The sequence below is a fragment of the Nipponia nippon genome, unplaced genomic scaffold (assembly GCF_047370975.1).
Source record: "Nipponia nippon isolate SJK-2023a ecotype South Korea unplaced genomic scaffold, ASM4737097v1 scaffold_10, whole genome shotgun sequence".
Taxonomy (NCBI): Eukaryota; Metazoa; Chordata; class Aves; order Pelecaniformes; family Threskiornithidae; genus Nipponia; species Nipponia nippon.
Genome location: NW_028262291.1, coordinates 30,379,634 through 30,406,600, shown reverse-complemented (window position 1 = coordinate 30,406,600; position 26,967 = coordinate 30,379,634). Strand labels below are relative to the sequence as shown.

General features: G+C 39.7%; 1 protein-coding gene across 3 annotated transcripts; it reads left to right on the top strand.

The window, feature by feature from the left end:
• Positions 1-824: 824 nt before the first annotated feature.
• On the top strand, positions 825-26,840 carry VPS39 (VPS39 subunit of HOPS complex). 3 transcript variants are annotated; one of them, XM_087746297.1, is made up of 26 exons: positions 825-1,094; positions 2,779-2,844; positions 4,170-4,234; positions 5,077-5,119; positions 5,690-5,740; positions 6,171-6,265; positions 7,497-7,595; positions 8,223-8,315; positions 9,878-10,061; positions 10,599-10,719; positions 11,091-11,211; positions 11,770-11,899; positions 13,059-13,201; positions 14,060-14,203; positions 14,772-14,913; positions 15,197-15,283; positions 18,618-18,691; positions 19,096-19,194; positions 19,453-19,570; positions 20,048-20,176; positions 20,650-20,752; positions 21,696-21,741; positions 22,354-22,503; positions 22,666-22,800; positions 23,408-23,499; positions 24,645-26,840. In XM_087746297.1, the coding sequence occupies exons 1-26, from the start codon at positions 1,022-1,024 to the stop codon at positions 24,718-24,720; spliced, it is 2,679 nt and encodes an 892-aa protein (XP_087602423.1). In that variant the 5' UTR covers positions 825-1,021; the 3' UTR covers positions 24,721-26,840. The 3 variants fall into 3 exon arrangements, with proteins under 3 accessions (XP_087602423.1, XP_087602424.1, XP_087602425.1); XM_087746298.1 differs by lacking the exon at positions 5,690-5,740 and adding an exon at positions 3,684-3,710; XM_087746299.1 differs by lacking the exon at positions 5,690-5,740.
• The last annotated feature ends 127 nt before the right edge of the window (positions 26,841-26,967 follow it).

Sequence of the window (26,967 nt, the reverse complement as noted above, 5' to 3'; positions counted from 1 at the left end):
GCGTCCTCAGTCCCTCTTTTCTGAAGCAGTGGTCTCCGTTGGTGAAGATGCTCAGGAAGCTTAGCACCATATGCTTATTTAGTTTGGTTTAGGTCAGTGGTGGTGAATATTGCACCTCTCCACAGCCAATGTAAATGCAACCATGGCCTGTTCTGGAAGGGACAAGGCAACAACTGGAGATTGAACTTCACTGGCCAAGTTCACAGGATAAGTTCACCAAAGTAAAACTTAAGACCTCCAAAACCAGACATTTGCTTGCAAGAGATGTTTTGCTGTCCTCATCTGGTTTCCTTAGGTTACGCAGGTCAATTTTTGTCTTTGTACATAGGGTGACTTTCCTACCTGCCACGGTTTACGTTAGCAAATGGCAACCTGACGGCTCTGATACTAACGTTGTTGTGGGAAGACAAAATGAGTGTCTCACAGTCTATCCCCTTTTCGGGTTGTACGAAGACGCACAAGGGCTACGTCGGGGCAAGGAGAGCCCCCTCAGGGGCAGGGAGCGCGTCCCCTGCGACCGCTGGCGCCGGCCCTGCCGACCCGCGTTTCCCGAGCCCCCGGCAGCTGGGGCGGGCTGCTCGATGTCGGCGAGGAAGGTGCTTCGTTTGCGAGTTGCCGGCGCGGGGGCTGCGCTGGGGCGCGGGTGCGCTGTGCCTGGCGCGGAGCCGCCGCGGGCCGGGCCACGGCCCCCGCGGGGTCGGCGGCCGGCACGGCCCCGCCCGCCCCGGGGCGCTGAGGGGGCGAGGCGAGGGCGGGAACAGCGCGGGGGGGGCGGAGCCTTGGCGCGGAAGCGGCGGCGGGGCGGGCGCGGGGACTGCCGGGAAGGGCGGGGAGCTGTGGGACGGCGGCCGGACAGCGGCCGGGCGGCGGCGCTTCTGACCGGCGCTTCTGACCGGGCTCGTCCCCCGCGCCGCCCCGCCGCCCCTGCCGCTGCCGCCGCGCAGGTGGTGAGCCTCCCGCGGCGCCTGCCTCTCCCCGGTCGGCGGCCGCTGTGGCAGCCGGGCCCGGAGGAGCCGCCGCCATGCACGACGCCTTCGAGCATGTACCGATCCTGGAGAAGCTGCCGCTGCAGATCGACTGCCTGGCGGCCTGGGGTGAGCCGGGGACCGCGGCGCTGCCGCCCCGCGCCGCAGCCCGGGCCGCTCCCCTCCCTTATGCCGGGCGGCCGGGACGCCCTGTCAGCTGTTCTTGCGGCCTGCCGCGCCCTGCCCTGCGGTGGGCCGGGGGTGGCCGCGGCGCTCGGCCCCCGGCCGGCTGTACCCCGCGGTGGCCCGGCCGCCTCGCAGGCCTGGGCGTGCGGGGAGCGTTTCCCCGTGTTTTCGGTCGTTGCGTTGGCTTCGGCGCCTGCAGCAGGGGGGTGCCGGCGGTCGCCCGGCGGCAGCCCTGCTGTGGGGGAGGCTGCCGTGAATCCCAGGGCTGGAACCGTGGGTCGGCTAGTTTCTTGCTAAAAACTGTTCCCTGTGTTTTGGCTAAAATTTATCTTTGAAAGCCGGTGGTATGTTCAAGTCTTAAGTTTAGAGTCTGTTTGCGTGCATTAATGGTATATAAATGTAAGTTACGTTTTTGGGCATACTTGACAGTCAAGATTTTGGTCAGGTGATTGCACCAGCTGTCATAATGATAAGGCTTGATAAAGCTTTTCAAACTGCTTGAGCAGTTTCCATCAGATGTACTGCCATAGCACAAAATTGGTAATTAAAAAAACTTCAGACACTGTGGATCTTTGACCCCTTTAATCTGTCTTAAGAACAAAATTATAGCCTGAATTAATTAATGCCACGTTTAAACATGGGTTGTTTATGCTAGAGTTATATAGTAGAGAAGATGTGAAGATAATTTATTCCTGCGTTGAGGCTTTTATCTTTTACCTCTTTGAAAGCATGCATTTTGCTGAAGTAGAAAAAAGCCCAAACCCACAGGCATGTGACAGTATGGTTGTGTAAAAAGAGGTGTAATTCTGTCTCTACAACTTTTCCACTGGTGGAAAAAAGGTCTTGCAGGAAACAAGATTTTATTAAAATACCTGGATCTTCGATAATGAGGGAGTACTAGATGTAGAAAGAAATACTTGTGTATGCTTCTTTCCTATATGATTTTCAGCAAGGAGGAAGAATTTCAGTCATATTTCATGACCCAACAAAGATTCTGTACCTTTTGTATGCTATGAATGCTGTAAATAGGAAGAGTCTGAAACTCTGCCACAGAGTTTGTGTATAAAAAGGTTCTCTCTTGTAAATCTTAAATGACTGTTGGTTGTCCAAGCAATTCAAATGCCATTTAAGCAAAGCTTCCACTGTCCTTCCCAGCATAGCTGACTATTTCAGAAAGTTCTTATAAAAACTTGCCTATTTAAAAAAAAAAACAACAAACTCAAACCCACATAGAACTCCTTGTTTTTCTTCCTGCCAGTTCTTCCCATTTTGTAGCACTGTTCCTTTCTGGGAGATAGTAATGTCTGAAGTATAGTTTATTGCGTCTTTTGATTGCACAGAAGATGCAATGGTTTGCTTCTTTACCTTTGTATAAACAAGTGGGATGTGATGTCTAGGCTGTACTCTCTGTTTTACTGCTTGATCTTTGACCATCCTCTCCTGAGAATGAAAGCTACTTCCGAGCACTTCCACCAGAGAGGTGATAGGAGACATGCGTGTAGTTGGCACAGAAAGTCGTCTTTGGCATTTGAAACAAGTTCCCAAGTGTTCTGATAAATGCATCTTGGCTGGGAAGGGCAGTCTTCGTTGAAACTAATTAGACTTTTTTTCTCCCCTGTCTCTGTAGAGGAGTGGCTCCTTGTTGGTACCAAACAAGGGCATCTTCTGCTTTACAGGATCAAGAAAGACATAGGTAAGTTGATTTTAAGAATGACACAAAAAGTTGATTACATTATTTTTATTTCCTGTGCTTTAAGAGGTTGTAGTGATGTTAACACAAGAATGTTTAATTGCTGATTTTTTCCCTATGTAGTTTAATGAATATTTGTGGGGGATCTTTGGTGAAAGTGTACATACCATTTATCAGGTGTGCAAGAAAGATAGCAAGTAGTATCAGCCTTTTTTCTGTTTTAAAGTATGTTTTGTATCAGGTCTCCATATGTTTGAATTTATAGCAAGTTGGTGTAATTTTTGTGAATACAGTGTGCACAGCGGTGCAATGTACTAGTTGCCAGATGTTCGATGTTTGTCTTCTGTTAATGAAGGACTGGATTAGTGAAAGAGCAACTTTATTCAGTGCATCCATGAGCATCAAGGGATGGGGAAGATGGATTCCTCCTAACTAGTTCTGTCATGTATTTACTCTTCTTCCTGCCTCTTTGACAGTCATAAGTGTTCATAGTCTATTCTGGAGATGCCACAAATAGAACTATTCTATTTTTGGTTTAGTTAAAATCGATTTTCACTAAACAGATTTGTATTTTGCATTATCTTCTATTATGTAGAAACTGATGTTATTGAACACAGTAATGTAGTGTGGGACAGGAAAGAAAAAAACCAAACATCTGTTTCTAAGTTCATCAGCTCTTGGAAAGATGTTCATTTGTAGCTACTTGGATTCTAGAGACTGAATTCAGCTTGCTTTTTCTGAAACTTGTAGACCGTCTATTCCAATCAGAACATGCTAGTCTCAAGTTGCTAGTGTCTTATCTCACGTGGTAAATTTCTCCCCCTTTTTTGCATCAATGCCAGGAGAGGTTATGTCATCAGAAAGTGTCTGTAAGTCTTTATCCCTAAAACTCCTTTTAAACCCTTGTGGTGTAGTGTTTATTCCTTGTCTACTTTGCAGTGATGTACTCCCTAGCCATTTAAGTTGCTGATATTTGATTGGTGTGGATAAAGTCTTTATGGGTATCTCTGTATGTCTGGGTTTCAAAATACTTAAATATAATTCTTGTAACCTAAAATTCCAGCAAGGCAAAAATGTAACTATTGATGAAGTCCTCAGATGGGCACAAGAAGTGTAATTTAAATTTTCACTTGACTATGTAGAAGACCTTCTGATGCATTTAGCTATTAAGTAAAAGATAGCACAGGTATGCTAGAAAGTCATTCTTCTAGTGTTAAGTGGCCAAGTTTGCTTTCATAATTATTTGTAATCTATTTAGAGTAAGATATATTCAGCCATAAATTTAAGGGCAACTTCAGTTTACATACTCTCTCAAATCTTTTTGGTAGGTTGCAATAGGTTTGAAGTGACACTAGAGAAATCCAACAAGAACTTCTCAAAAAAGATTCAGCAGGTAGGAAGTACCATTTAATGGATGGGACAGTTTTCCAGTGTTTTCAGCCAAGAAATGAATATCAAATGTACTTCTGGAATCTCTGCTAAGCTTAACAAAAAAGTTTCCTCAAAACTATAGATTCTTCTAGAGGCGGCACAGCCTGGTGGTTTTGCCTACTCTTCCCATAACAGGAATAAGCTTGGTTTGGTTAAAAGCAGAAAGTAAAGAATTGGAACTTACAGGTTTATTTTTGGCTTTTACGGAAATGCTGTTGTTCACAGTAAATCTTCAGCTGCTCTGAAAATGTTTGTAAAAATGGTGGTAAAACACTAACAGACTGCAATATATAATTTGATTCTGATAAAATGCTATAGGAACATGAATGTAATTCCTCTTATTTGGAATTTAGAACTAAACTAACTGATTATCAATGCCAGTCTTACTACTGTTTTTTGGATTTTGGGTTTTTTTTTTGTTTGATTTTTTTTGGGGTTTTTTTTGAGAACTTTGGCTCATTGCTTTCCTGAGCATCAATATAAGCACTTACCTCAAAGATTATGTAGCCTCTTTGAGCAACACACTCTATATCCTTTAGAAGTACTTCTATACTAGTCACATACCACTTATTATAACTTTTTTTTTACCAGGTTGGGTTGCAAACTGTATGTGCTAACTTGTAAAAACTGGGTGTAAGTGAAAGGGGTTGCAATAGCTGGAGGAAGGTTGTGCATAGATAGCTGCCTTGCTGTTTTCATTATTTTGAGAGTATCTAAGATGCATTTTCTTTTACTATCTATAATCGAGCCTTGTTCAGAGGTTTAGTTTATGAATGGAGTCACTAATAGAATTCTTTCTTTCAGATTCATGTTGTTTCTCAGTTTAAAATTCTGGTCAGTCTATTAGGTAAGTGAAGAAAATGTTTTAATATTTAATGAGCTCTTCTTGATGCAGTTACTTGGCTGAATGTGGCACCCTGTCCACGCACCTGCATAGTAGTCTAGTTGTTGAAAAGTCATTGTGTAAGATTTAGGCTTTTTCACTTTGCAGAGGAAGCATTATGCAGCATAGATTGAGAAGCAGCTTTGCTTGTCGTAAGCCAGCTTGGAGAACAAAGTATTACCGCTAAGTTTTGTGATTAAAAATGAAAAAATACATATGTGCACTGAAGTGTGTGTGTGTGTATATATATATATACAGTTTGTCTGTATTGGCACGTGTATATACAGATACACTCATACATGCGTGTGTATGAGTGTGCACTGTATGATAGGGGCTAAAACTTCTGTCCAAACTTATTTGATGTATGAAACTTACTGTTGATGTGTTACACCAAATTCAGTTTATATGCAGATGGTGATCTTTTACCATCTTGTGGAAGATCTAAGTTTGCTTGTCTCTGGCTGTATTGGTTTAACCTTATGATCTTCCTATGTCTTTTTTGCTTATGTTGCTACTCACTTTATGATCTCCAAGTCCCGGCTCTTCCGACTCCAGCATGCATAGATTTCTGCTGCCTGCGTCCTCGTGCGTACAAAAACTTGGCCACAGCACCCTCCATTTGCAACCGTTCACTTTCCGCTAATTTCAGGAGCCAGTTCAAAATGGTCTATGTTCATACAGTCTTCCATTGTGAACTTGCTCTGCTCTGGCCTGCTTGCTGTCCCTTATACTCCCACTTCCTCCGTTTGGTTAGGAACTGTTGTTCTCAGTTCCTTCATGTAATTTTACCAACACTGGTGGTGTCATCTTTTCTGCATTTATTGTCTTCTATTGGTATATGCCTTAGCACTTACTTTTCAGCTTTTGGGAAAATATTCTTTTTCCTTTCTTGCAGCTCTTAGTTTCACAGGTTCTTCTTTTTATGTAAACATAAAATGAGATAGCTTATTTGAATTAGCAATGAGCTCTACATGTATTAAATATTGAATAATAATTGGAATTTTGTTTAAAACAGAAAATAACATTTATGTCCATGACCTGTTGACATTTCAACAAATCACCACGGTTTCCAAGGCAAAAGGTGCATCTCTCTTCACTTGTGATCTTCAGGTAAGAGGAGGAACAGAATGGCACAGGTGTCCTTACTGTTTGTAATAAGGTTAACTTTTTTTATGTTGCTGTATAGATTAGCTTTGTTAATTTTGTGTTACATGCAAGTTGCTTGGGTTCTAGTGCTTTTTAAAATTAGTACCTACTGGATGTTGAAGCTTTGCTTAAGGCAACAAATTTTAATGTAGTCACCTTATTTTTCTTCCTGTGCTTTGTAAGATATCTTCCTGTGCCTGTTGTGATTGTAGCCTTTAACCTCCTGATACAAAACTTCAAGGCACTTTTATCCTGTATTAACTTTGACTGTCCTTTTTTTGAAAGGTCCTCTACAAAAGCTATTCCCTTTGCTTAAAATGCCAGGGTACTAGCTCATAGTGGTTCCCTTCACCAAGCATTTCCGTCACTGTTTTTGTCACATTTTTGTTGCTGTTAAACTGTATTGACCCAAGGAGTTTCATGGCAGTTGTGGTAGATTCAGGCCATAAAATGGCTCCATAAGGTACAGCAATCCTCTCTTCATATGCTGTGGTTTATTAAGTGACTTATTTCTATCCAAGTGAGTTTCTCAGCCTGCCCACATCATTCAGAAACCTTATTCATAACCAGAAGAGATGGCTTAGTGCTCTTGATCACTTTTTATCTCTTCACCCCATGGGAGCTTAGTATTAAATATTTTCTAGTAAGTACTTAGGGTTTTTTGGGTGTTAAAACTAGTGATGTCTTTCAAAGCGCCTTTAAATCTGGTCATTCCAAAGTGCCTTATTGTTTTGTGTGTACAGGCACTTGCTTTGCTAGTATTTCTTGTCAGGAAACTTTTACAATAGGCTAGAATATTAAACAGCTATTAATGTTTTTATCTGTCAGTATAACACACTTTTTTGCATTGTTCCATTTCCTCCCCTCTCCTATACTGCATTGAGTTCAAGCTATTTATCCTAGTCTTCAGGGCTACGCTGATAGCTCTCTACTTATCTTCTGTTTGTGTGTGTGTGTCTTTGGTGCTCTTTTTTATTTCCTTGGTGTCACAATCCCTGCCAAAGTTCATTTTTAAGTATCCCGCCCCCCTTCTGTCTGTGCTTCCTTGTTTAGGGAATGCCCTTCTGGCATGGAGAACAAAGCTGCTCCTCAGCTGACAGCTTTGCTTCAGGCTGAGGATTCTTTTCGCCTTGTATTATCTTACTTGCCTCTTAGTTTATGAGTGCCTATGAGTTAGGCCTGTCTATTTTCACAGCAGTCAGATACAGGAGAAGAGGTGCTGAGAATGTGCGTGGCAGTGCGGAAGAAGCTACAACTTTATTTTTGGAAGGACAGAGAGTTCCATGAACTACAGGTGAGTTCTGTTGTTTCTGTAGTCTAGTGTGCCGTGGCAGGGAGTGTAGTTGCTCTTTACTGCTTGCTATGCAGTCCCTATTACTCAGAGGCACTCCTGACTTTCAGAGCACTGACTCCTGTTGGTTCTGCAGTGATTTAACAATGAAGGAGCAAATAAAAGTGAAAATGCATGGTTGAAATCACAATTAGTGGCATTAATACAGTTTCATAAATGAAATCAAAGGCTGTGTTCTATATTTTAATATTCTGGTTGTAGTACACTTGTAAGTCAGTGAAATGTATTAGCGTGCAGCCTCTATAAATGTATACCTAACAATAACACTATGGAAGTTGGTCCACTTCTACCCAAAGTTTTGCAGGTATGTTGTTAAGTCAGAACGTAGTTACTGACAACAACCACAGAGAACTGCACTTGTGAATACCAGAATGGTAAAAATAACCAATGGAAATGGGTAGAGAATTTTTCAGCTAGGCTGCTCTTCTAGGAAGTTACCAGCTAATTCAGAGCACACCTCTTTACTGTGCATGAATGTAGCCGTTTACAGGACTGCCTGTTATACTCTGTGTTGCCAGCTTGGACTTCTGCTTTTCTCTTGTAACAGCTGTTTTAACCTGTTTTCCTCAGGGGGACTTCAGTGTACCCGATGTACCCAAGTCCATGGCCTGGTGTGAAAACTCCATCTGTGTAGGCTTCAAGAGGGACTATTACCTGATACGCGTAAGACTGGGGTTTGGAATACAGTGTTTAAGAAGATTTGGGGTAGCAGTAGACATTATGGAGCTTGCTTCTGTGCTCAGGGATTTAACTAACAAACGTTTATGAAAAACAGCATCTGGTACTCTTGCTATATGTGGTTTTGGAAAGGGCAGTCTAAGTCTGTCCTTTTAAACTGGTGTTTTGTCAGGAAGTGATCATCTGTTTATTGCTGTTGAAACCAGTGTTTGAAACTCTTGCAGAAAAAAGACATCAGAAAAAATATGGTTTTGTTTGGCAGCAGTCTATGTAAACTCAGTTTGCATTTTATTTAACGTATTAAGAAAGGAGATAGCTCTAAAAGGGGAAAAAAGACCAAGAATATATTCTTATCTAGCAGACAGTGGAGCTTAACCATTTTTTCTTTTTTTGATTCTACTGTAGTCATTTCAATTTGAAAGTCTCTAAACTTACTGTTGCTAATTTAGTATTACAGTGTCCACTTACGCTTCATTTGACAGCTATGTTTGATTCTCTTTTTTCCCTGTACAATTGGCTTCTGCTGATATTACAGGAAAATGAAGTGAAGAAGAGGTGCACCACACGTACGTATGTGTACGTACGTGGGTGGTAACAGTGATCTGTAGTGCACAGGAAAACTGCACAGTAATTTTTACAGTCACTTCAAACTGACACTGCTCAGAAAAGAAGTGATGCCTTTTTGCAGCCCTCTCCTAAGTGTTGATTCCTGCCCTTCTAGTGATATGAGTAGTTGTGCAGTTGCTCAAGCAGAGTGGGGACTTGCTGTCCAAGTGTCTGCTTTGGGTTGACTCTGATGCTTGACAGACCCATCCTTGAATGGCTTCATTTCACTAAATAGGCAGAAAAAATGCACATGTTTTTATGGTATTGTTTTTTGCTGGCTAGCTGTTGATTTATAAGAATGCTTGAGCTGTAACGCAAGGGAAGCAGCAGGAACATGTAGCTGGAGTTGAAGGTTTCTCTGTTTTGGTGGCAGTGAGTTGTGAGATCAGGTCATGAAACAGCTCTTTGGTGGATTTTTTTTTTTTTTTTTTGGCGGGGTGGGTTCAGTTCTCTGGACAGCATGTGGCCACAAGAATGAGTGGCTACGGCAGGGAAAAAGGCTAGGCAGGTTGCTTGGCTTCTAGTTTGTTTTTTATGTGGCAATGCTCACTGATGCCAGAATAAAACTGTGTTAAAGTTTTGGCCTAAATGAAATCCTCTGGTTACACTAAGAAGTGTTTGGACACTTTAACTGATATTGCTACTGTGCTATGCGTTTTATAAACCGGTATGAACTATTTGCTCAGCTGCTGTTATAGTAACAGGAATACATCATCTCCAACACAAAAGTATTAATTCTTTATTTCCAAATGATGTATAAGCAAGATAAATGATGATATGCAGAAAATGTTATTGCTACTCTTTAAAATTGCACTTGTCCTGTTAGTGATTAGCCTGGGTTGTAAATTCCTCAAGGGGGTTTTTGGCTTTGGTCTTATGCAACTTTGAAATTAAGGTTATTTTGAAAAACATATTTTTTTAAATTTTCTTTATTATCCTAGGTGGATGGAAAAGGATCCATCAAAGAACTGTTTCCCACAGGGAAGCAGCTGGAACCATTGGTAGCTCCTGTAGCAGATGGAAAAGTTGCGGTTGGCCAAGATGATCTAACGGTTGTGCTCAATGAAGAAGGGATCTGTACTCAGAAATGTGCCTTGAATTGGACAGATATTCCTATAGCCATGGGTGAGAATTAGCAGTAATTTTTAAAAATTTGCTTTTTTTACTCCTTTGTATATGACAAAGTCGTTATGTTCTCGGTATTTAGAAACTAGCTGGATTTGGAGTGTGACAGTTTCTAAAGTATTTCAAGTTGTACTCTGAGTGTGGAAGGTTTCATGTGTTTATTTTTGTTTCTTCCTCGTTTTTGCTTCTAGTCTGTATGCCTGTCTCCTCCTCAGAAAATAGGCATATTGCATATCTTTTATAAAAGGACAAGATTTGAAATGGAATGTAGTGTGTTAAAGCACTGTAGTTCTTCTGGGCACCTGAGTGCCACAGAAATTCCTTATGTTGAAAGATGAACAAAAAGCCTGGTAGTAGCCTATTAGAAAATTGCTGTCAGTGTTGGGCGTTGAGTTTTGTTTTTAATAAGCAAAAAAGGGACACATTTCAAGGTGGGGTCGGGGGTGGGAATTGAAGAGAAGCCTTACTTTAAGTCATGGCTTGTTTCGAGGCATACTTGAGAACAATCAACTTATTTTTCACTTGTGTCACTAATAGAACACCAGCCTCCCTATATCATTGCTGTTCTGCCAAGGTATGTGGAGATCCGCACTTTTGAACCCCGGCTGCTGGTACAGAGTATCGAGCTGCAGAGACCACGCTTCATCACGTCTGGAGGGTATTGAGTATAACTGATTATTACTTTTGTTGGCCTGTCTGAGTGTATGGTAGCACTCTGAAAAACTGGGAGAGGAAGAGCTTTTCTAACTCGCTCAGCTTAAAAAGTAGCATTGAAGCAGTCCATTGTTTTTTATGAACAGGCGGGTGGAGGCCATACCTTGAGGAGTAAATGACAGAGTTGAGTATCTTTGGGAATTTCTGATCACTGGAAATAAATTCTTCTTCTTTCTGCTTTGCAATATTGCTTAAGTTACCCTTGTATTTGATTGATCCATGTGTGTATTAACCGGGACTGGTTTTTTTTGGTTAGGGTATTGCTCCTTCCTCAGTGCTGGAACTTAGTAACTGACCTTTTTGTCTTGTTTACAGCACAAATATTATATATGTGGCAAGTAATCACTTTGTTTGGCGGCTCATTCCGGTGTCCATAGCCACACAGATCCAGCAGCTTCTGCAGGACAAGCAGTTTGAGTTGGCTTTGCAGTTGGCAGTAAGTACTCAGAAACCTTTGGGTTTGCAGCGGATGTCTGACTTCAGACTGCTTGTAAACAGTTTTGCTTGGAGTTGTGTGTTTTGTTCTGTCAGATGACCAGGATTTTTTTTGTAATGGCCCTCCGTATTCCTCCTGAAACATAGTAATTTCTTAGAGATGCTGAAGCAGTACGTTTAGTTATATTGCTATTACTGTTTTAGGATTTTCTGGCTTCTGGAAACTTCCCTGGAACTACATTAAAATGAATTAATTGCATTTTGTATTGCTCACTTGAAAAAAATTTTTGAAAAGGCAAATGAGTGAAGAGAGAGTTGCTGTGATAAAGCAAGTATATAGATAACCAGAGGTAGCTTTCAAACCCTCCAGGTTATCTCAGTGACACAATAAGCATAGGATCTAAGAATCACCATCAGTGGTGTTCACTTTGGAAGATTATCCTTTTTCTTCTTCTTACTCTCTCCAAAGCATAATACTCCTGTTATTTCTGTAGGGTGTTTTATTATCATTTATGAGGCCCAAGAGTTTTTAAATGTTCGTTAATTTATATGTGTGTAGGAAATGAAAGATGATTCAGATAGTGAGAAGCGACAACAAATTCACCACATAAAGAACCTCTTTGCCTTCAACCTCTTCTGCCAGAAGCGCTTTGATGAATCCATGCAAGTTTTTGCCAAGCTTGGTACAGGTAAATGCTTGGGTTGGCATTGAGGTGCCTGGGTTAGGAGGAATGAAGTGAAGCTCATGGACTATTGTGTGGGAGTTTTTTTGTTCTCTGTTTTGTTTTTGTTTTAAAACGGGTGTCTTGTGCTGACCGGTCCCTGTAAATGGCAAATAGCCTAGACATCTCCTTAGGGTTTTTTTTTTGGTGAAACTGGCTATAGTACTTAATTCAGTCAGTGAGTTAAATCATGAATTTGCCCTTTGTGCAGAATATATTTGTATTGTAGGCTATTTTACAGTGTGCATAGCGTGTACACAGACCCTTAAAGTTGAGGGTTTCAGCAACTGCCAAAAGTGCACTGCTAGCTTGGAATGAAAAATAAGGAACACCTGTAGATTTGCTAAATCCTTGGACTCTGACCAAACTGAGGACCTTTAACCCTGTTTCCTGTTTAATGGACCAAGCTACTGAAGCCAGGAAACTTCTGTGGTTTTGGAAGTCAGAATAGCCTCTGATGCTATTCCTCTGGTTTGTACTAGGATTAGTGGAAGAACACCTGACTGTATCATAGAATAGTGCTTAAGGCTGAGATTCTTTTATTGGTGACAGCACATCCCTTGTGCATTTAAACCTAGAACTTGTTTTGATGACACTTAACTTCATATTTACTTTGGAAAACTACAATGAAAGAAAACGACTGAGAACTCAAAATACTTTGAACTTAAATTGGAGGGCGGTCATTTTGAATTTGCTTAAGCTCCATGAAAACAGGTGCTCATTAGTTACAGATGGTGCTATTCACTTCTTGTTTTAAAAGCACAGTAAATCTTCTCTTAGAACATTGCTTGTTCCTAGAAATCTTGTCCTACTGTCAGAGTTAATGCTGGGATTCTGCAAGAAGAGCAGTAAGAGGATTATAATAATGGCTTGTCCTCCAGGTGTGCCAAGCGCACAGGTTGGAACTTGTTGTGCTTGGACATTGAAACAGTCTTTCTCTTGTTTCTTTTGCCTTGTTTTAGCTTCTTTTGTGTAATAAACAAATTCTGTTACCTGGAACCCTGTGGACATACAAGTTGACTACAACAGTTCTTTTGGAAAGGGGTTGCTCAAAGGTTACATATATTTAAGAGTTTGCAAAAATAATGTTATGAATGGTTACTAATACTAGTTATTTTTTGCTTAGATCCCACTCACGTGATGGGTCTGTATCCTGACCTCCTGCCCACAGATTACAGGAAACAGCTACAGTATCCCAACCCCCTGCCAGGGCTCTCTGGGGCAGAGCTGGAGAAGGCACATTTAGCTCTGATAGACTACCTAACTCAAGTGAGTGCTCCTATATCTGTTTTTAGAGCAGGGTTATTCAGTTTTAGCATATTCTGTAGGTTAACTGTGATGTGCAGGAAGCAGTATGCCTACTCCAGCTCTGTTATGCTAGCGTTAATGGGCTGTCTTCATGGTTGGAAACTATGAGAAAGCAGGGGAACTGGAAGATGTGAGGTGCCCCACAGATATGTGGGAGGCATCACATGTGACTTTTGTGAGGACTGTACAAAACTTACTCATGGACCAGATCTGAACCATGAGTCCAGTATTTTATTTCGAGTAGCCTTCTGAAGAGGGCTTGAGCTCTTGATCTTTTGCTTTTGTTTCATGACTATTGTGGAGGGCACTCTATCCAGGAGACGCATCAAAAGCATGCATTAGAAGGTTGAACAGGAGGTAATGGGTAGTGTAACTTCCTGTCTTCTTTATTTTGTTGTAACTGGAATCTGAATTGTTCTGTTGCCATTCTTACTAGATTAAAAGGAAGCTTGTGTCTGAAGGAGGATAAATTTTTTTTGTGCCTAGTAGTTCAAAACCTTCTCCAAATGTTTTAAATGTCTCCTGACTTCTAAAATGTCTCTGTTCAGGTTAACTGAGTTTCCTTCTGACTATTTTCTCAAGACTCTGGACATCTTGCAAAACTATAAATTTGCAAAACAAATGTATGCACCTGAATGTGGTTCGAAAGGTGATGTGTTGAATAGTTAGTAACAATAAAAATTCTTTAGGAAACAGTTGATAAAATGAGTTATTAAATTGGTTTAATTTAGTCTTTTTACTTGGTGGGTTATGTTTTCTGAGGTGGGATGGAGAAATCCATGGCCTTTTCCTGTTAAAATTTCATTTAATGTCCTGCAGAAAAGAAGTCAGCTGGTGAAGAAGCTAAATGATTCTGACCATCAGTCCAGTACCTCACCACTCATGGAAGGAACACCCACAATCAAATCCAAAAAGAAGCTGCTACAAATCATTGATACCACCCTGTTAAAGTGTTACCTCCATGTGAGTTTCTGCCTAACCTAGAGGCCTTTCTTCTACCGTGCAAGCTCTGCTGGAATTTCAGGCTGAAATGTTTGAGAAGGAGGATAAGGAGCTACTTCAGAAATTCTCACACAACTGTCTGTCTTTGGTCTAAAAATGATCTGTGAAACTTCAGTGTTAGCTAGTTTGCTCACTGGTCAGGAAGTAGCTTCATGGGAAAAAGCAGATGTGTCTGTTTCTGGTCGCTGCCTCTGTCAAAAGAATATGGCCTTGCCTGTGTATATTGAAGTTCTAATGAATGCTTCTCGTGTTGCCTTGTACTGTTAAATGCAGGCGAGTACGATCTTTGCTGTCAATGATGTTTTTGAAAGCTGACCTCTATTCTGGAAGGGCGGGAATAAATCTGATATACTGTTTTCTTTCTGTCCCAACAAATTAGGGAGATGAAGATGGGCCTTGATCTCAGATGTTAAACTGTCACTTCTTATGCTCTAAGACTTTTTTTTTTTTCCTCCTCTGTACCAACTCATGTTTTGTACTATAAGCTTAGGAGGTGCATGTGTTTAAGGTGCTCCCTTTTCGCTTACAGACAAATGTAGCACTGGTGGCACCATTGCTACGTCTGGAGAACAATCACTGCCATATTGAGGAGAGCGAGCATGTACTAAAGAAGGCACACAAATATAGTGAGCTGATAATACTGTATGAGAAGAAAGGTCTGCATGAGAAAGGTAGGTGTGAGGTTGGGGTGGGGAGAGGAGAAGGGATAGGAGCATGTATTCCTAGTATTGAGTTTTAACTTGTCTTCAGTGAGCAGGCAATATTCTGAGAGTTTCTGGGTCTGTCTTGTGATTAAATCGGTCTTTGTTCCTGTTACCCGTTTGGCCTGTGTGTTTAAAACAAAACTTTGTTTTGCCTCCAGTAGCAGAACAGGAGAAAATGCACTTTTTTGTGGCTCAAGTTGGAGTGGTATTTGTGGTTACAAAGGAATGAACCTTTTTGTTTTTCTGAAAGCATTACAGGTACTGGTGGATCAGTCAAAGAAAGCCAACTCACCTTTGAAGGGTCACGAGAGGACAGTGCAATATCTGCAGCATTTGGGTGAGTGTGAAGGAGAGCGTTGTTTTTGTGAAGGTGTTACTCTTGTTGGGCTTAGCGGTTATTCTACTGTTCAGCAACTTGCTAGAGACTTACCAGGCTAAAGGGTATCTTTGTCATCTTGTCTGGTTTCTTGCATAATGCAAACTTTGAGGATTAGTTCATGAACATCTTGTTGAAACTTGACTATCTTATTGGAAAACATTCCTTATTTCTGATAAAAATTTCCATTGGTAGAAAATATGCCATAGTATTTTGAATTTTCTTCCAGTGATGATTTACCATAACTGACAAAATGGGAGTCTAACTTCTGGGTTAGGCTTTTCAGCTGAAAGTCTAAAATCCAGTTTCTGGGTCTTGTAGCATCTTTCCCGAGATGAAGAATCCTAGATTAAGTTTTTGTTTTCTGTGTATAGGTAGATCTAGGTTATGACCTAACAGTTGCAGGTGCTGGTCACAGCATCATGGTAGAAACTTGCTTGGTTGGCTGTTCGTTGTGAACTCCCAAGTCCTTTTTTGGTTTTTCTACTTTTGAGAATAGTCCTCTCCCATCCAGTAATATTATTTATTTCTAAATGCACAACTCTTTTTAAATGTATCACACTACTATTTTGGTAGTGAGTAGTTTATAAGGGCAATACCTTTGTTCATCTCCTAGTCTTACACTGTTGTCAAAGTTTGATACTTTTTTCCTATAATTACTTCTTTTAAGAACTCCTGCTGGCTTCTGTTAGCAACATGTTTGTTCAACGATAATCCATTGCTTACAATGACATTGAGACCTTTCCTGTTTGTGCGATGTCTCTCTTACACTTATTCATTGGTGTCATCTGGTAATGCCACTCATCTTAGAGAAGTGTAGGTATGTTATATTCAGCATACAGCTTTACAAAACAAACTTCTAATCTTATTTAAAAAATAGTTCTGTTATCTTGATAAATTAATCTCGATTGACCTATGTCAGCTGTTCATTTGTTTTACCTGGGATTGATGATGTTTAAGACCTATAATTATCCAAGTTGTCTAGAATACTTTTCTAAAATCTTGGCAGCTTGCTAAATTTCTTTTAGTCTTCTGGAGCTTCTCTGGTGTTTCAGGTCCTCCTGAGAATCAGTTTTCCTGTATGCTTCTTGCACAGCTCTTTAAAACCGATAAAGAATATTTGGGTCTCTTCACTTCAGAGTAATGAAATACAGTGGAAACAATCTAGAAAGTTAGCTATTGCTAATAAATGGAATGTTTTAGGATAGGGTCACTTGCAGCTTTCCCACCCCCTCCAGTAAACAGCAGAAATGTAATACTCTGTGTGTGTGTTTTTAACTGCACTACCGCTTCTGCCTTGATTAATTGGTAAGTGTCATTTCTGGGAGTCCCTTAAGTAAGATGATAAAAGCATTTCAGACTATGGGGTTTCTACAGATATTTCCCTCTGCTGCCCCTTTGGTGAGGCTTCTGTAGTTATGAACTTCTAATCTAAGTAATAATTGATTTTTTTTAATTATTTTTTTAAATTTTAATTATGTGGGATGTATTTTTAGTTGCTTTCACTTACATTCTGAGTGAAGTAGAAACTCTTCTTTGGTCATCTCTTGTCTATAGGTTTTTGGGCATTTAATGCAATGTTCTTAAATAGTTCTCAGGTAATTATAGAAAACTTTTTCCAGGCTTGTAGGTGCAGTCTGAAGTCATCAAGTATGTATTGCTAATTTGGGTTTGATACTTGCCATGTATCAACAGAGTAAGCATTTATTGTTTACTGTATCACAGCAAATATTAATTGTTAATTCTGTGATTGGCCATGCCCATCAAAAATAGGCTTTATCTGTGCAGAGTTAGCCACAGGAGAATGATGTATTTGGGTGGTAGATAGTGTTCTGTATTACAGTATTCCTTATCTGTTAAAATAGTGTTATGCAGAACTTCTTCCTGTTAAGGCTCATCTTTAAATTAGGGATTTGTTGCTGAGAAAGTTTAGAAATTCAGTGTCTGCTTTAATTCTAGCAGCACAAAACATCCTTGCCTGTGATCTTCAGTGTAAATCCCCGTGCAGCTGAATGTGATGTGCTGAGGGAGCCAGTTGTTTTGTTTTGTTGTGTGATGTGTGGCCTTTTAGCATTCTGATCTATAGGCTTTGGTAGTTGCTCGATGAGTTCCTCCTCTTCTTCTGCCATCTTGAATGTTTTGAGTAGGTTGTAACTTCATGTTTGATTTGGTCATGATTTCAGCAAAGGCAACTTGATCGGTGCTTTGGAAAGGAGCTATTTGATTAATTATCTCATACTTGTTCATAAGGAGTTAGACTTTCTCTTCTCTGTCTCTTGTTCTACAGGAGAACTTAATCCCATGATTTGTCCTGTCCTATATTTAAATTTTCTCAGTGATGCTAGCAAACCCATTACCATACAATGCCCTGTTAATTCAGAAAGTTAATTGAAGTTCAGCAAAATTCAGACCCGTGACCTTAGTGCCATTTAGCAAGTCACTGTTTTGTTTCTGAAACTTGGAAATTGGCTGTATTTTAATTGTTTTATTTCATAGCACTCATCTTCTGGTTTTGAAAATACTGCTACTGTGAAGATGCTGCTTGTTTTAAATATTTAAAAAGTAACTTACTCCTGATGATGTTGTGGGATGAAGAAAAGCAAACAATGGCTGCCTTTTTTTAGGGTTGGTGTAGGTTTCTGTTTCTTGTATAGTTGTGTTGTTGCGTTGTTTGGGCAGTGAATGCCTCAGTGGGTTCTCATCAGGAAGGTGTGGGGGGAGTCATGTTTTCTTAACATGTTTTGTAAACTTCATGAACTTTGTCAACTGAAAGTATTCTTTTAAAGAGTCAGGTCCTGAATTTTCCTAAAAGCTGAAGTTATTACCTGTCATGTAGTTTCTATGCCAATTACTTCAGGACTATGATGCTTTACTACTTGTTATGAAGTATTTGACCCTTTGCTATAGAAGTCGTTAGACTGGCAGGCTGGAAATGGACTGAAGGAAATTACACAAGTGAAAGTACAGTCTTTTTCTACCCTAATAAAAACAAATTGTAAGGGAAGACTTTTGGAATGTGATTAAGACAACCAAGTTTGGTTTTGGTCTGAATTGTTTACGTTTGGTGGCACTTAGTATTTGAGTTTATTCTTGTTCTTTTTTAAAATCATGTTTGCAAAGTACAGAAATTGTGGCTTTAGCCTGGAATGTGTGATTTCCTTAAGCAGGGGGGAAAAACCAAACTGGATTCTTCCTGTAAATTAAGTTTTGCTGGCTCTGAAAGCATCTGCTTGTGTTGTGAGCAGATAGATCTTTAGGATTTTAACATTGAGCACTGCTACTTTTTGTATTCCAGGCACAGAGAACTTGCACTTGGTGTTTTCCTACTCTGTCTGGGTGCTAAGAGATTTTCCTGAAGATGGACTCAAGGTAAGTGTGGTTGAAACAGGCACCTTGACATTGACATTCTTAGTGCAGTGTATGGAATTGGGAGAACTCAATGTAAGAAGCTGTGTATTAATGCTAAATCCAATTAAATACATAATTTATATTTTCTGTGTTCAGCGCTGTGGTAAGATTAGCAGTAGATAGAGCAGGACAGCCTTTCAGTTTTTCTCATGCTTTTCCATTCCTGGAATACCTTATCTTGTAATAAGTAGCTAGGAACCTTTGATACAACATTTAATGTTATTGATGTCATGCTTTTTGCAGAAGAGCCTGATTGAATATTTAAATATCAAATGTTAATTTGCCTTTCTTATCCCGCCCCCCCCCCCCCCCCGCCAAAAAAAAAAAAAAAAGCACCATTCTGTGAATAAAATTTTGTTTAACAGATATTTACAGAAGACCTCCCTGAAGTGGAAGCTTTGCCACGAGACAAAGTGCTCAGTTTCTTGATAGAAAATTTTAAAAGCTTGACTATTCCTTATCTGGTAAGAACTCAATCTGTACTAGTGCATTACGTTCAATACAACATGTTACATGTAAGGCTTTAGTTCTCCAGGCTTTGGAGCCTGATGCTGTCTCAGAGAATGCTAGTTTTGCCATAAGTTGTGCAAAGAAAAAATAATTAAAATATATGAAATCCTGAAGTCAAGCTTGGTAAAGGCAAGCGTGGAACTGTTGCTTGTTTATAACAAATTACGTCCCAGAGGAGGTTTCTATAACTGAACCTGAACATGTATTTACAGGAACACATCATTCATGTCTGGGAAGAAACTGGTGCAGACTTTCACAACTGTCTGATCCAGCTATACTGTGAGAAAGTGCAGGGCTTAATGAAAGAATATCTCAATTCTTTCCCTGCAGGTATGTTTATTTTTTTCTGGTGGGAAGACCAGGGGCATGGGACAGCACAGGGGAGCCTTCATAGTGTATTGCTGTAAGACTTCCCTCTTCATATCCAGAAGATATCCCAAGTGATGAAGGAACTGGAACAATAAAAGTTGTGGGTTTGTAGGGAAGTCTAGTTTATTGCCTCCCTAGAGATCGTAAGGGACCAAGTGACATTTTGTTCATGATTAAGTGTAATGGCAGCTACTGCTCTCTGAATTCTACACATTAAGGGTAGGGAAGGGTCTTGAATAACTGAGTCTATTGTTCAGCCACCCACTTGATGTGTTTTAGGGAGCTGAAGTAATTTGGCAGGTGCACCAGAATCCCAGCCCATATAACAGTTTCATCAGCATTTGGTTCCTCCTCATAATGATTTGTTTATCTTCTTCTGTGTACTAGTGTAGTGAAATAGTTGTCTTACTGTAGCTTATGTTGTTTTCTTCCATATAGATAAAACTCCAGTGCCTGCTGGGGAGGAAGGAGGAGACTTGGGGGATTACCGGAAAAAGCTTCTACTTTTTTTGGAGAAGTCTAGCTGGTATGAACCTAGTCGACTAATTAGTGACTTCCCCTTTGATGGTGAGTTCAGTTTCCATAGGTTAACTAAACCCTAGCTTATGGCATTGTACAGCAAAACCTCCTCACTTATTGTAGAATCATGGTAACTAGAGACAAACAATGGCTGTATCTGTAACTGTAGGCCACTGGTGTGTATACTAACTCTGCTTTTGCTGGTACAGTTGGGTTTACCAGTCTCTGCAGGATTCCTGTCACTGTTGGCCTAAGACCTTGTGGCATCTCCCATCACTTAAATATTTAGCCTAACTTTTCCATGAGCCTGAATTGGTCAACAGATCTGAAGTTTTTTATATCTTAAGGTTACTTAAGAATTCATAAAATGTTACTGAGACTAGTGTAAAGTAGACTTACAGTCTCAGTGTAACTTTAACCTGTGTTCAGACTATAATTCCTTCTGTTAGTCTGGTCACTAATGGAGCTTATGCTGTCATTTCTCTGTGTAGCTATTGAGTAATCCTTCATGCTATCACTAGGTCTCCTAGAAGAACGTGCTCTGCTCTTGGGTCGTATGGGGAAGCATGAGCAAGCTCTGTTTATTTATGTTCATATTTTGAAGGACACCAATATGGCTGAAAAGTAAGAATTTTTTCTTTTTTTTTTTTTCTTTTACTCACTGCCCTGTGGATAGGATGTGTGGTGAAATGTTGCTGTATGTGGACCGTGAATGCTATAAGCTTTCAAGATATTCTGGGTTTCCATGTTTTCTTGACTTTTAGGCTCTTCCAGGTATCTGTTCATTACAGATGGTGATGCCAAACCCTTGAGGCTTACCTTTTCATGCTCTTCTGTCATTGCTCTTTAGAGCAATATGAGTCATCAATGAGTTCTTTGTTTCCACCTGTCCTTAGTTTGTGAACTTCTGTATGTTGTTTTGCTTCCTTTCTCTTTTGAGACACTCACTAGCCCAGATGCAAAGTTAAGCTCCTTCAGTTAGCAAAGTCCTCTCTAGTAAAGCTATGGCATTTTGCTAGACGTATCATGTCAGGGAACCTTCTGAGTGAATCTAAACTACTTAGGTGAAAATAGAATTAACTGATACTGGCAGGTATATCTGAACATTGAGGCTTGTTCAACATAGGTTCTTTTAAAGCTAGTTTCAGTAAATGCCTGTTAGAGGACATTCAACCCTGGTATGCAGTGTACACTAATAAACACCTTCTCTTTGTGATTCAGATACAGTAATTAGATAGGTCTGCACATACATTTTTATGCTATGATGTGTTGATTGGAGCCATCTTTTTTTCCTTTTTTTACACAGCTGAATTAAATTTAGTTTCTGCATGAAAGCTTTTTAAGTTGATTGGAAGTGGGAGACTTGCACAAAACCTCCCTTTTTCTCAGCATTGTAATGCAGAGTAAATGGTGTAATTTTGTTGTGCAACTTGATTAATTGATCGGAATTGGATGTACGGTCACCTAATTTGGATGGATTCAGTAATCAAAGCTTTTAAATGTTAATTTCTCATTCTCTGGATTCCAAAACTGTCCCTGCATTTCACTTCATTCTTCTCTATTCTAGCTACTGCCATAAACATTATGACAGAAACAAAGATGGCAACAAAGATGTAAGTAGCTTCATCTTTGCAGTCTTTCTTTTCAGCAGATGTATTAGACTATTCATACCATGTTAGGGAGTTTAAAGTTTTTGCTCTGTATAGACTTTTTCAGAGTTTGTGTAGGTGGACAGGAACCTAGGTATAAGCTCTTGCAATTTAGGAATTACTAGATGATTGATTTTTTTTTTTTTAATTTGCTTTTTGTTGAGAATGTTACTGTATCACTGGAGTTGAGCATATGTTCTGTAGCTAAAGTTGTAATGGAATTCAGAAGACAAAATACTGTGTGCATATTCCACGTACCTCTACAGAAAAGTTAATGTTAAAAAACAGTGAAATGTTGGTTTCTAAAGATTATGAATGAGTTATATAAGATGAGGGAGCCATGATTAAAACTACTTTTATAGAAAATCTTTAGTATAGAATGCAAGTCTTTAAAGGCCTTGAACATCATTGATACCTTTCAGTTTTTGTTGTTTTAAGATAAGAGCTGTTTAAATGAGCACTTCAGAATTTTGAATGGCATGGGTACAACTTACTAGTACCATTGCTGGGTTCTACCAGCACCGTCAATTGTGGATGCATGCAGTGGTTTCAGAATTTTCCTTTTGTGTGCAACAGGTCTATCTGTCACTGCTCCGGATGTATCTGTCCCCACCTAGTGTTCATTGCCTGGGACCAATCAAGATGGAAGTGCTGGAGCCTCAAGCCAACCTGCAGGCTGCTCTGCAGGTTTTGGAACTACATCACAGCAAACTGGATACTACCAAGGTAAGAAAGACTTCCAAGTACTTAGTTTGTACTGTTGGCAGAAGGTACTGGAGTAGGCAAGTGAGCAGACTGTAACAGTGTCAAGCTAAATGTGTCAATTTCTATTCTATTTTGTTCTTTATTCCTTTTTAACTTTTCCTAACTAAGTATATTTTGCTCCAGGCAATAAACCTACTCCCAGCAAATACACAGATTAGTGAGATTCGGATCTTCTTAGAGAAAGTCCTTGAAGAAAATGCCCAGAAGAAAAGATTTAATCAAGTACTCAAGAATCTTCTCCATGCTGAGTTTCTGAGGGTAAGTACCCATCACCGGTCATTTATGGGAATGGTGTTTTAAAATGGATGTTCACTATTTAAATTAACTGTTCCTTATATGGAATGTGTGTTCTCTAGATGGTGCTGTAGTGCACCTGAAATTAGTAGGTGTGCATCAAGTAGATTGAATGTCCCTTTATTGGGAGATGGCAAGTACATTCATTTTAGTTTGGATGACGTGTGTGCTTTTGGTGTGAGTCTCTGGACTCACTGTGCTCAGGTGTGCATTGCAGGATGATCTCAAAGAGCATGGACTGGATTTCTTTCAAATAAACTAAACCAGATGATGCACTTCAGTAGTTCACCTGAACATCCCTTAGTGGTTAGAATGCCTCAGTCTGTGGACCAGACCAGTTGAAAGTAAAATCCTGCAAGTCGTATAGTGTGGGTGTTGGGCATTCAATACCACCTGCTCTGCTCTACAGACCTGCTTCTTTTGTGCTGTACAACTTGCTAATGTGGATATAGCCACTGAAAACTAAACATTGTGACAGGTTTCCGTTTTACCAGACCAGAAGGGAACTGTGGTGTGGCATTGCTTTTTGAGCAAGTTTGTTTTGTTTTTTTTTTTTTTAATTCTTCTGTAGGTCCAGGAGGAGCGGATCTTGCATCAGCAAGTGAAATGCATTATTACAGAGGAGAAGGTGTGCACTGTATGTAAAAAGAAGATAGGTAACAGGTGAGAGAGCATGTGTCTTAAAGCTTGGGAAACTGAAGCAAATATGAATCTTGTACACTTACAACTAAGAACGTTGCAAAACTTGGAATATGTCACAGAACAGCAGTATGAGGGTGACATTTGAAGAGTGTTTGAATTGGAAATTACATCACTCAAGTGGGTGGCTGGGAAAACATCAAAGCTTTAGTCAGTGAATTTTATTGCAAGAGTTTTTAAACCTGCTTTCAACAAAGGAGAATTAAAAATCCCTTCAGAAACTCATAAGACTTCTTACTTCACAACTCTAGAAGGCAGAAAATAACTTACACTGAATTTGGAAAATTTTCTAAGAGCACTGCATACTACCTGCTTCGTAACTAGAATTAAGAAGGATGATAGAAAGAATCTGAAACTAAGATACATGTGTAATAGTTTTCTATATCTGATGGCTTTGTGGTTCCCTGGCTGGTTTACATTTTGTAGCCTAATTATCTTAGGATGTCTGAAAGCAGAGCTAATTCACTTGATACCTGGATGCCAATAACTTCTCTTCTACTATTCCTAGTAGGTAATTATGGGTTAGTATAGAACGCAAATTTTATTTGCACTTTTTCCTCTCTGAACTCCAGTGAAATGCCACGTGACTAGCTTGTTCATTGTTTCTTTTGTTGATGTGAACCCTTCTGAGATATTGGGAGCATTCGCAATGATAGGGAAAAGTTCTTTTTCCAAAATATTTTAATGAACGTAGGTCTAAATATACTTACTGCTGTGCATATTCAGTTCTTTGCTGTTAATGTGTTAAATTTGCATATGCAGTGTTGTTTTAGTTGTCTAGGATTTTTCCAATGCTGTTAAGTTCAACAAGGTTTTGAAGGTCAGTCATGTCAGTACATCACCCAGTCTTTAATTTGTTACCAGTGACTTCCAAGTAGTGTGCCTATAGAAATGAAAATAGAAAATATTTTTTTAAATGATACTCTTACAAAATCCATAGACTTCTTTTGTCTGGTTTTCTCAAGAATATATTCAGGCTGTAATTTAAACAGCAAAGTGTAATTTTCATGTAAGCATCTTTTTCTGATTCTGACACAACTTGGATGTTCTTGTTTCAATAGGGAAAACTGTTTGTATTGATAGTTGATTTTTGTGTTCTCTCTTTACAGTGCATTTGCTCGATACCCTAATGCAATAGTTGTGCATTATTTCTGCTCCAAAGAAGTCAACACATTGGACACCTGACCTTGTCATGGTCAATAATCCCAACATTCATATGAAATTCAGAACTGACGACTTAAGAAGTTGATGGCTCTGAGATTTTTGAGGCGTGTTGCTAGGTTCTCTTATACTGGGTAGAAGTCAATTGTAACTGTGGACTGACTGTACCTCTCTGGCAATATTGATTTACTAGAAAATGACTTTAACCATATTATTATAGTGCTGGCAACTACACTGAACCTCTCAGTACTCAGATGAAGAATAGACACTGATTTTTGTAGTGAGTTTTGTATTGCACTCCAACCTTGCAAATGAGTTGTTAGACAACTGTTTGGCATTTACCACAAGTCAAGTTTTACTATAAAACTTACCTCCATAGAGTGACAACATTGTGATTTGGCCTTGTATGTAAATAGTTCTTTCAAAAAAGATAACTCCTTTAAAGTCTTTGCAGCTATATCAGTGTTGCATGGAGATCACCACGTGTTTGGCGTAGAGGAGGCTTCTGTGCCTATTTCTAGACCTAGAAAATATAATTTTACTTTCATCTCGGTAATGGGAATGTTTAAACGCTGGCCAAAGGAATCCTTTTCTTGATATTCAGTGTTATTACCTGACCTTCTGATAAGCAGAAGTTCCACAGGAGGTAGTCAATCAAACAGTAGATACCACTAGTAAGCATTTTTTTTTCTTTTTACTTTAGTTTGAGAGCTGTAAATTGAATTAATTTGTGTGTTGTTTGCACTGAATATGTTCACTCTCAGCATGAATGGAAGCTCAGAGACTATGGTAAGAAGTTCACATCTGCACTCATACCAAAAAACAAAGAACACTCTGTAAAGCAGCTTCTGAAGGGAAGTGAACTATAGTTATTGCTTGAGCTTCTAGTCTACACTTGAGATTTCTGTATATAAAGTTCTTTGGTCTCTGGTTCACTTCCCAGCATCAAAGTAAAATCCGGACTATTTCAACGTCTCTCTATTTTAAATGGTCTAGAACTGTGTTCTGCTCAGGCTGGTACTGTTCTTAAGTTACTCTTGGGCCAGAAGTCTTAACTACAAAAACTAGATTGTACCATACTCCTTGTAGGCTGTAATATTTTTGTCTAACTTATTTTTCCACAAACTTTAATCTATAGCAGATTGGTATGAGGGATATTAAAAGGTTTGATCGGTGCAGAAAGAATCTGTGCAGTGGTAATGAAAAGGCAGCAGTAGCAAATAACCCAGTAGTAGGAAATCTGGCTCCCAACATCCTGGTCTAGTAGTACTTACAAATGTATTAAACAGTATGGCATATAACTACCAGATATCGCCTCTTAACGAACAAGTAGACGAATAAAGCCTGTCTGCCTAAGGTGTAATTGGATCTCACTTAACATTATAGCTTTACTTAAGCCATTATGTGAGTGTTTTTTAGGAACACATCTGCTGTAGGCTGATGAGTCCTAATTCACTTTCATTTGCCAGTGTTCATAGTTTCCCTTGATAACTGTTTGTTTTTCCCTTTCTGCACGTGTTTGTATTTCTTGTTTGTATGCCATGCATTCTTAGGGATTTCTTGGTCCAGTGTTTTGCTACTTCTGTACTTGGATGTTTTGGCTGATACTGCTACTGATGTCTTTCTGCAGAGGCTGGGTAGAGGGAATCTGTGGTGTTAAAGTTTTTAACTTTGTATTTCTTCTATTTGAAGAAGAGACCCTAAAAATACTTATTGGATTTGCACATTCTGTATAGATCTTTATATACTAGTTCAGGTACAGAGGGAAGATGGTTTGGGAGAGTTGCGTTTACAGGTCATTGAGAATGAAAGAAGGGTATTTAAAAAGGCCCTATATTCTTTGTATACAGATATAACAATATTGCTCTGATTTTTACCTAGCTTATGTTTAATACTGTTAGTCTGACTTTTATTTACCTTCATTATCTGCTACCAGGAGAGCTGTATTTACATATGAGGATCTTCATTGTGCTCTTACTTTCACGGCTAAGGTTGTGCCTCCGTTCACCTCCATTGCATACCGTTTACGAAGACGTGGTTTGTGATGTAATTTTTTTTGTTGGTTCTTATAACGTGGTTTGGGTTTACTAACCATACAGCAGGTTTATCTAAAGCAATAGATTGTAATAAATATCGTGAACCAGTGTGTGTTTCAGTCATTGTGCAGTTAAGCTTCTCTGGGCTGCTGTAAATGTTTTTACATATTACTTCTCACTTTCTCCTGGAAGTCAGACCCAGTGCAGGGGCTCCCAGTATCACTCCTGCTTTAAT